This window comes from Mesitornis unicolor, unplaced genomic scaffold (genome assembly GCF_000695765.1).
Source record: "Mesitornis unicolor isolate BGI_N332 unplaced genomic scaffold, ASM69576v1 scaffold27897, whole genome shotgun sequence".
NCBI classification, from domain to species: Eukaryota; Metazoa; Chordata; class Aves; order Mesitornithiformes; family Mesitornithidae; genus Mesitornis; species Mesitornis unicolor.
This window is the reverse complement of record NW_010194761.1, coordinates 7,201-16,684: the sequence shown is the minus strand read 5'-3', so window position 1 is coordinate 16,684 and position 9,484 is coordinate 7,201. Positions and strand designations below refer to the sequence as shown.

Below are 9,484 nucleotides of genomic sequence, written 5' to 3'. Positions count from 1 at the left end.
GATTCTGTGATGAAGGTTGAAAATGGTCAATTTTCTCCTTTCCCGTACAGCCCAAGCCTGAGAACGCCATCACCATCGCCGTGTCCTCGCGGGCGCTGTTCCGCATGGAGGAGGAGCAGAAGATTTACAACGAGCAAGGGGTGGAAGCCTACGTGAAATACCAGCTGGACCACGAGAACGAGCCCTTCCTCCCTGGGGCTGCCTTCCCCTTTGTCAAGGTGAGCTCCCACCCGCCCAAGGGGGATCTGCACCGTGGTCCTGGCTCAAAGCTCTGAGGAGAGGGGAGCGTTTTGGGATGTTTGTGTGGGGAAGGGATGTGGCCACAGAGCAAAGAGAAGGCAAGTGAACCTCCTGGCAAGTGATGCTCTTCTTCCAGGACTGAGGAAACGCTGAGTTTTCCAAATTGGCAGCTGAAGAAATAATCTCTTTGGATTATACTTTAAGTTTCCCTTTAGAGAATTCTCATATCTTTATTTTTTTCTTTTTATTACAATTTATTTATTCTTTTAAATTGGCTGAATTCAGCCATGCTACAGAGCCAGCCAATTTCTAATTCTGACGTGTTGAAACGAGGCATTTCAAGCTTTAAACATATTTTCCGATTTCTGCCCCAGTTTCTCTGGATTTCGTGCAGTTTTGCCTGCTGGCCCGTGCTGAAGCAATCTCTTGCCCATTCCCAATGAATAAACTAATCCACTTGGTGGGGAGAGACTTGTTCCGTTCCTGATTGCTTGCAAAACACTTATCTGTAACATTGAGCTCATTTCTTCTCCTCTCCTAAGGAAAATTAGAAACCTTTTGTGTTTGAAAATAGAAACGTAGCTGTGTGTTTTTCCCCAAAATCAGCCCGTTTTCCCCAGCTCAAGCTGCTGGCTGATGTCAGCTTGGCTCAGGGTATAGTTGGGGTCGGGCCAGCTCCCTGGTTTTGGTGTTGTGCCCCATGGGAAGGGGGTGAGGGCTGTGCCTGGGGGTCTCTAACCCCCGCCCGGGCTCCTGCAGGCGCTGGAGGCGGTGAACACGCAGCTGCGTGAGCTGTACCCCGACAGCGAGGAGCTCTTCGACATCGTCCTCATGACCAACAACCATGCCCAGGTTGGGGTGCGCTTGATCAACAGCATCAACCACTACGGTAAGCTGAGGGCAAAGCCGTCCTTTACGTGGGTGCTGATGGAGTTGGGGCAGGGTGTTATCTCTCAGCAGCAAGATTTGGAGGTGCTTTCTCCTGTCTCTTCCTCCAAGCCACGTGCTGACCCCGTTTCTCCCAAATTTCCTGGCTTTGAGTTGGCTGGTGGTGAGGATGCTCTGGCCGTGCTGTTGAAGGGCAGTACCAAAATTAGCCCCCATCCTGCCAGCTCTTGGGAGGCCACCGGGGAGCAGCATCAAGGCTTGTTTGGGGGGTAACTGGGCTCACCCCAGGGTCCCTCTGCCCTCAGATCTGTTCATCGAGAGGTTCTGCATGACGGGAGGGAACAGCCCCATCTGTTACCTCAAGGCCTATCACACCAACCTCTACCTCTCCTCTGATGCAGAGAAAGTGAGTGGGGCCATTGAAGAGGGTGAGTCTGGGGTCCAGCTTGGGTTGGGGGGCTGCGGGGGGAGCCTGGAGCCCTCGGGGGGTTGGTACCAGGAACAATAGCTCCAGTGTCCCTGTCCCTACATCACTGGGGCCTGCCTTGTCCCACATTCCGCTCTTGATGCTCCAAAGAGCCTCTAGTTTCCATGGAAATAAGGCTTTCCTCAAGCTCCACAGCTCTTCCAAGCCAAAAGCACTGGTTTTCCCCATTAATTCTTGTATGTAAAGGGAGATTTGTCATGTGGGAACTCTTTTTTTGCTGTAAAAGGCTTTGGGGCCAAGCTGCAGGCACTACTGGGTGCATCTCCTTGCAGTGTTTGCTTCCAACCCATCGTGTTTTGCTCTGCTCCTCAACGGATGAGCCACGAGGCTGGGTCCTGGGGTAACTGTCACCTCGTGCTTTACCTCCACAGGAATCGCTGCGGCCACCATCTTCAGCCCCAGTAAAGACCTGGAGGTGTCGGAGAACCAGCTCCGGGTGGCATTCGACGGCGACGCCGTGCTCTTCTCGGATGAGTCGGAGCAGATCGTGAAGGCTCACGGCTTGGACATGTTCTTTGAGCATGAAAAGGCCCACGAGAACAAGCCTCTGGCACAGGTAGCGCTGGGATGCAGCCAGGAAAAGCCTCTGGGAGAAAGCTGGTCCACAGGGATGCTCTTAGCTCTGGGAAGCAGCCAAGGGTTGGCATGAAATGGTGGGGTCAGCAGCCTGATATTGCTGGATTGGCCCCATGGGATGGCCGTGGCTGGCTCCTTGCTGTTATTTTTGGGGGTTCGCAGGGAGAAGGGGTCAGGCAGCGTTTCTGGCTCTGCTGGGACTGGCTACCTGCAGGAAGGGCTAGCACCGAGATCTCGGCAGTGATGGTTTCTTCTTGCTTTGGCAGGGACCCCTGAAGGGCTTCCTGGAGGCTTTGGGAAAGCTGCAGAAGAAGTTTTACTCCAAGGGGCTGAGGATGGAGTGTCCCATTCGCACCTACCTGGTGACCGCCCGCAGCGCGGCCAGCTCGGGGGCCCGGGCCTTAAAGACTCTGCGCAGCTGGGGCCTGGAGACGGACGAGGCCCTGTTCCTGGCCGGGGCTCCCAAGGGGCCGCTGCTGAGGAAGATCCGGCCCCACATTTTCTTCGACGACCAGATGTTCCACGTGGAGGGAGCCAAGGAGATGGGCACCGTGGCTGCCCACGTCCCCTACGGCATCGCCCAGAAGCACAAGCGGCCGGCGCAGGAGAAGCAAACCCCCAACAGCAAATAGCCGAGCTTGGATGGTCCCACGGCCCCCGGCACCGACTTCACCACGATCCCACAGGGGTTGTGGTCTGCGAGGGGGAGAGCGTTTGCCCCAGCGAGTGTGAGGTTATTCCCAGTTGGGAATTCCCTTGGCAGGGGCACGGATGGAGGAAGGGGCTGACCAAAGGCTTCCTTTCGATGCTGTATTCGTTGCGATGTCGTGGTGGTGTCCCCATGGGGTCGGAGACTCCCCCGCGCACTGGGCAGCCCCATGAGCCGTTTCCCTCATTCTTCTGCACTTGCTTCAGGCAAAATCCCCCGAGGAGGGGTCTGGCCTTTTGTGGACTGGTTGTGCCGGGCAGGTTTCACCTATTGGTGTTTCTTTAAAACCCCAGGTAATTCCCAAAGCCCTTGATTTACAAAGCAAATGTTCAGGCTGAACTGTTGAACTGGAGCACACAAAACCCCTTCTTGCAGCTTCGAAACGAAACGTCGTCCCTTTTAACTAAAGTTAAACAGTAAGGTTGTTCCTGCACAGATCCAGCCCCTGCTCTCCCCAACCAGAAAATCTTCCACGTCTGTGTCCTTCCAAGAAGATTTTGTCATCTGAACAGCCTCCCTTTCACGCACTAAATTTGGAAAAATAGAAACAAACACTTATATATTAAAAAAAACCCAAATCCCATTTCCTGCTTGGAGCTTTGGGCCAGTGTATTGTTAGCCCAGGTTTTTAAATGTGGGTGTCACAGCTGTATGAGTTAGCACTTAAAAATAATCACCCAAAGCCCAGCTCCTGTGTGAGCCGTCCAGGGTCTGCAGACACATGCCTAGGGCTGGAATTACCTTAAAAGCAAGCCCTACTATATTAGGGACATCATTTGAAGTCCATTTAGGTAAATCTGCAGAGAATTTCAGCCTGGAGGTTTAAATTAAAGGATCTTTTTCCCCTGTCTGGGCTGAGCCCATATGAGTTGATAATCCTTTTCTCCTCAGCTCCATAAAACCTCTGGTGTTTCCGAAAATAGACGCATTTGCTCGTGATGCTGCGAGCGAGAACCAAATCTGCGATTATAAAACAGGAGGAGAAATCAATTGGGGAAGCTGCTCCGAAAATGTGAAGATGATTTCTTGTGGGTTTTTTAAAATCTTTTTGGTTTTTTTAGGCAGTGCAACCCCATGGTTGGGCACAAAGGATGCCCAGTGGTATCAGTAGTCCACTACAAACAGCAGCTCCATGGGCTGAAGCTTTCCCAGGTACTTTTCTGCCTCTGGCTCGGCTTTGCAGGGAAGTTTTGGCTAAAACCGCTCAGCCCTTCCCGGCAGAGCTCGACTTACTGCACTTTGGACAAATATCTAAACACGCTGGTGATGCCTTTGGTGGCGTGGGAGACTGTTTTCTCATTGCACTAAATCCTGCAGCGAAAAGCAAATTGCACTTTTTTTACCCCCACCCCAAATTATTTCACTTGACAGACTGTAATTTGTCACATCTGGGTGGCAAGCACCTTAGAGAGGAAGGTCTAAAATCCAACTGAATAAAGAAAAGGTCTTGAAAGAAATGAGTATCTCAGTAACGCACCTACTAATGTACAGGTCTACTGAAAGGTCTTGTCTTTTTTAATGTGAACCCCACATATTGGGATCTGAACTGTGTCTTGGAGACCTTTTTGGCAGCTGGGGAGCAGCCTGGTCTCCCAGCCAACATTTCCAAGGTGGTAATGGCAGCCCAGCTGAGCCCAGCTCACAGATGAGCATCACTGAGACCTCCTGTCAGCCCAGAGGTGACATTGTGGGTGGAATAGCCTTGTCCTTAGGGATGACCAAGGGCAAGGTGCTGCTGGGGTGGGTACAGGGTGCGAGCACAGCTGCTAGGGATGCTCTTTTTGGATGAGGAGTGTTGGCAGGGCTGGGCAGTGCAGGAGGAGATGCCCTGTCTGAAGATGCCGTTATCTCCAGGGAAGCAAATGTGTTGTGTTTCTGGAGCCCTGCTGCAGGCCCTGAGATGCAGAGGGTGCAAGCCAAGGGCAGGGGCACAGCACAGGCAGGGGCTTTAGTGACTCTGCTTTGGGTCTTCCTGCTGCTGGGGCAGCTTAGGGGCTCACTGAGGGACACAGGGCCCGGGAAACAGCCCCAAATGAGGTGGGACCTCACCGAGTCCTTCCCATGCAGGGACGACTTCCCATCCCAGCAATGGCTGCCCCGTTTGCTTTTATCCACATGGCTTCCCATGTTGTTTTTTCTCCTCCATCACTGCAGCTGGCGGACGTGGGTTTGCTGCTTGTGTACTTCCCTTGTGTGTGTGCCCATCCGTGCCAACCCTCGGGCTGGGGAGGACAATGTGGTCCCTGGGCCGGGCTGGGCACATCTCCCATCCCGCTGTGCCATGTGCGGTTGTGCCTCTTGTGGCTGAGGACTGGGTTTTCCTGCTGTGTGTTGTTGCTGTGGGTTTCATTTCATTGTCTCCCAGCGGTTTTTCTCGTGAATGGACACTGCCTTGTTAATGAAATCCCTCCGGGTGTTTTTCTGTAATAAAACTGTGTTGGTCCCAGCCTGGCGCTCTCCGTTGCCATTCTCACTGGGGGTATTTCCCAGCAAGAGAGTCTGCGGTCCCAGCGTGGGACCTCCCAGGTTTTATGGTGAAGGGGTGGAGGTGAGGGGAAAAAAAGGGCGCTTTTTTGGGATTTAAGGGAATTCAACGTAATAAAAGCAGCTACCTGGGAATTGGAGACCTCTGGGAGAGGTGGGATTGCAGGGTTGAGGGATGTGCTGTGATACAGCTGCCTCCCTCCGCGTTGTGAACAGGCTTTTGTTGTAACCTGGGCTCGTGATGAAGTCCTGGATAAAAATACAGTTTGGCAGAAGGCTTTTGTCGACTTGATCTTCTCCCAGCCAACAGGTGGGAGGCAGCAAAAGCTTTTCAGAGGAGATTTATGGCTGCTGAAGTACCGGGTTTATCCGAAGAGCGACACTGCAGTTCTGCCGTTAGCTCCTCCCCGCCAATAAGGGGAACAGATGGGTTAAAGGGAAGCAACAAATTCTCCATCCGTCACCAAATATAGCCAAGGAATGTCCATAGGCCCCAGGGCAACATCTCTGCTATGGGTGTTTGTTTAAGGAGTGGAGGGCCCTTGGTTCTTATGCAGCCTTGTTTGGTGGGTTGCCCATCCCCAACCCTGCAGGCTCTTCCACCAGGTGCCTGGAGGAAAGAAAATCAACCTCCAGCACTGATAAGGCCCATGTTGCACCAGTGAAAGCCCACGTGGACCCACCCAGCCCCACGAGGTCAGGATGCCAAAGGCAAGATCTGCCCCTGACGTTCATGCAAAGCCCACCCCAAGTCCATGACTCGCTCTTGGGGACCAGCGTTGGGACCAAGGAGCCAGCGGGTCATGGAGAGACATGGGCCACGGCCACGCAGGGAGGTTTGTGCCATTGAATCTGTGATATCTTGTGGTTGGTTTGCTGCAAAATTCAGTTTTCATTCCTGTTGTCCGTTTTCTGAGCTTTTTCCTTCATCAGGCATCCAAGGGCTTTGCAGTGAGTGTGCTTTCAAACGAAGAAGATGGAGGAGGAGAAAGCGGAGGCAGAGCTGATGGAGAATTATGCTGCCACTCAGCTGTTGTCACCACAGATGTTCACGAGGTAATCATGGCCTTTGAATAGCAAGAACAGCCTTTCATAATGAACCCAGAATTCAACCCCAAGAATTTGGGGGGCTTCTTGGTAAGGGTGTGAGACCCTCGATGACCAGCTGCATGGTAGAGAGGATGGGCAGAGTGTGGGTGCTGTGTTCTCATGTATGTGGGGTAAGTCATAACACCTCCCTGCCTCAGTTTCCCCATCACTATAACAGAGATCAGAATGAGCCAGAGGTAATGTCTTCCTTGCAGAAGAAAAGCAGAAATTCAGGAGTGCTCTTAAGTGTAGTGAAGCCCAACATCTCTGTGGTGATGCCTGCATGCCCAGCAGCAGGTCCCAGCGTGTAGGGGCCATGCAAACACAGGGCTGTCCCTACAACCCTGTGATGCAGACTCTGAAGGGTCCCAGGCTGTGCTGGTGGGGACGTCACCGTGTCCCTGCAGATCATTTCATTTTATGTCCTTTCTGGAGAGCAGAATAGGGGCCAACGACCACGAGCAGGGATCTGCAGCCATCCCAGGAGGCTGAAATATCAGGGCAGGGGACCTGGTGACAAGGTGACAGAAACACCCGGAGTTGGAAGAATAGATAAGAGGACCTGGCGGCAAGAGAACAGGCGAAGGGCACTCGCTATCAGCGCTAGCAGGGCCGTGCCAGGATTTGGACAGCCTGCCCATCTCGTTCCTTTGACACCGCTATTTATAGTGGTGGTTACTGATGCCTCTGTCACCGGAGCCTAAAATGGTGCACTCAGGGCTCAGCCATCCCGCGCTGGGGAGGCCACCAACGAAGCAGTGACTCGATGGGGTGTGCGTGAAGCTGCTCGTCGCTCCGCTGACAGAGGATGCTGGCGTCTCCCTCTGCCAAGAGGCAGCTCCCACTGGGCCAGCATCCTTGGAAGATGCACTGGATGATTTGGTTTTAAGGCCTGGCCCCTCACCAGGAGGAGTCAGTGGGGTAAATAGACCCACTTTGCACCTCACGTCTTCCTTCACCCCCAGAACTGGGCTTGTCTGGAAACCAGTGGTTTCCACAGCTTGATGTTGGTCCTTAAAGTAGCTGTGGGGATAGCTCTGTGCATTGCTTCTGCTGGTGGAAATAACTCTTTGGTTACTGGGCTGGAGCAACACACAAGAGGGCAAAAATCTTGTGACTGCAGAGCAAATGTGCCCCTGGAGATTTGCCTTTTACCAAACTGCTTCGTTTTCCCAGTTCTGCCCATGCCAGTGAGCGCTGGAGGCGGAGATCTCTCTGTCCTGGCATTTTCCCATTCCTGCAGCGAAGGCTTCGTTACCAGGGCTGCACTTCAAAGCTTCGCTGGCAGCGCTGTGCTGGAGAGGACTGCGCAGATAATCCCACCAAGGAGGAGAGGAGGGGGTCTCCACAGCCCTGCGGCTACAGATGCCAGGCAAGTACGGCTGCACGCCCCAGCCCCACACTGTTGGGAGCTTGGCACGACCGGTGCCAGATTTGCCAATTGAATGACTCGAGAGGAGATGGGCATTGGTGTTTTTAAAAAAATACACAAATAAACCCCTCAGGGATAGCATCCAGCAGTCCTGTGCACAGGGTGGGAATTTTGCTTGTTTTATTTCAGGGCAAATTGCATGGTTATCCCTTCTGTTGACGGTAAAAAAGGGATGCAGAGTCCATGACCAGCTCTGAAATTGTAAGCTTTACTCGATGGGAACTCATATCCCACTGGTCAGCGGTACTGGCTCACACCCGTGCTGTGGCTGTGTCCTTGTCACTGTGTCCATCAGCTGCAGTTTCCCCCTCGAGATAAAGCAAACCCATCTGGGGCCATGCAAGTTAACATCCGCAGGCAGCGGGGTTGATGCTGTCCCCCCCCAAAATGGGGACTGCTTCCTTCTGTAAGGCCACCGCCTTACAAAAACACTGCCCAGAGGCTGTAAAGCCCCGAGTGAGGACTGGCAGAGTCTTATCTGGGGAATTGTGTGAGAGGGAGGATAAATGAGGGAAAATTTGCTCTGATTGCCCCGTAAGGGGAAACTTGGCTCTGCTGTCGCTGCACAGCGCTTGCTTTTGGGCGGCATCTGCCACCAATTTGTGCACGGGTGGAAATGGTGGTGTGTGGTGGGAATTCACGCCTGTCGTGAGGGGAATGTGTTTTTCCTTGGGGAATGGCAGGCCTCCGTTTGCTGCCACGGCTTTGGGGACAGGGATGGGGACGTTGTGGTGCCGAGAAGGTGCCACGAGAGGGCGTGAAGGGCTGCGCTGTGGGAGGCTGTGATGGTGGCAGGGGTCCCCTCGCAGGAGTCCTTCGTGGGCCAACATGCTCCAAGTGGCATCACCACCTTCTGTGGTGTGACCTGTGGCTCCTTCCCCTTCAAGCGTGTGTTTTGGGAGTGCGTGAGCAGGCGTCTCTGCCTCAGCACAGCCCTGGTGGCCATCTTAGCCCCAAGGGGTTTGCCGACCGGCCATCTCATGGGGTATGTCCTCCATGGGGAAGGGCAGCCACTTGAAGCCCACCAAGCTGGGGATCGATGGGTTTCCCTCAGCGCCAGCTCCAGCATGGGGCACCATGTCCACAGGTGCCACTGTGGCACTGAGGTAGAGCCGCCACCTTGGGCACTGTGGTGCTGAGGCGGGGCCGCCATCTTGGGTGCCAAGGCAGGGCTGTTGTCTTGGGTCCCGCAGCAGGGCGGCCATCTCGGGCAGGCATCTCAGGCGCTCACACAGCGTGGCCACCTTAGGGACCTTGTCACCCAGGGTGAGCGGGCTATGGGGCCACCCTGAACAGCATGGCTGGGGTGCTGGTGGCCTTTCCTTGCTGGCTGTATAAACAGGCCCTGCTTCCTCAGCGGCCGGGCGGCCTCCTCCAGGTGCGGCTGGGAATCATTAGGAGCTCTCCGCGCCGGGCTGAGTGTGGGAACTGGAAGAGAAAGCTGGAGAGAGGCCTTCTTTCATCTCCCCACTCCCTCCTCCCCCTGTGTCTGCCAAGCCTGGCTTCCTTTTGAATCCTTTAGCTTGTGCCAAGCGAGGGAGAAGGGGAGGGGGGGGGGGAATCAAGAGCAACAGGGAAG

At 54.1% G+C, this 9,484-nt stretch overlaps 1 protein-coding gene across 1 annotated transcript; it reads left to right on the top strand.

Moving 5' to 3' along the window:
- Nucleotides 1-50: 50 nt before the first annotated feature.
- NT5C1A (5'-nucleotidase, cytosolic IA) lies at nt 51-3,432 on the top strand (the record flags this gene model as incomplete). Its single annotated transcript, XM_010187914.1, has 5 exons — nt 51-218; nt 1,000-1,129; nt 1,434-1,556; nt 1,987-2,171; nt 2,458-3,432. Coding segments are annotated over 5 exons (972 nt in total), but the record flags the coding sequence as incomplete, so codon positions are not given.
- Between the last annotated feature and the right edge of the window lie 6,052 nt (nt 3,433-9,484).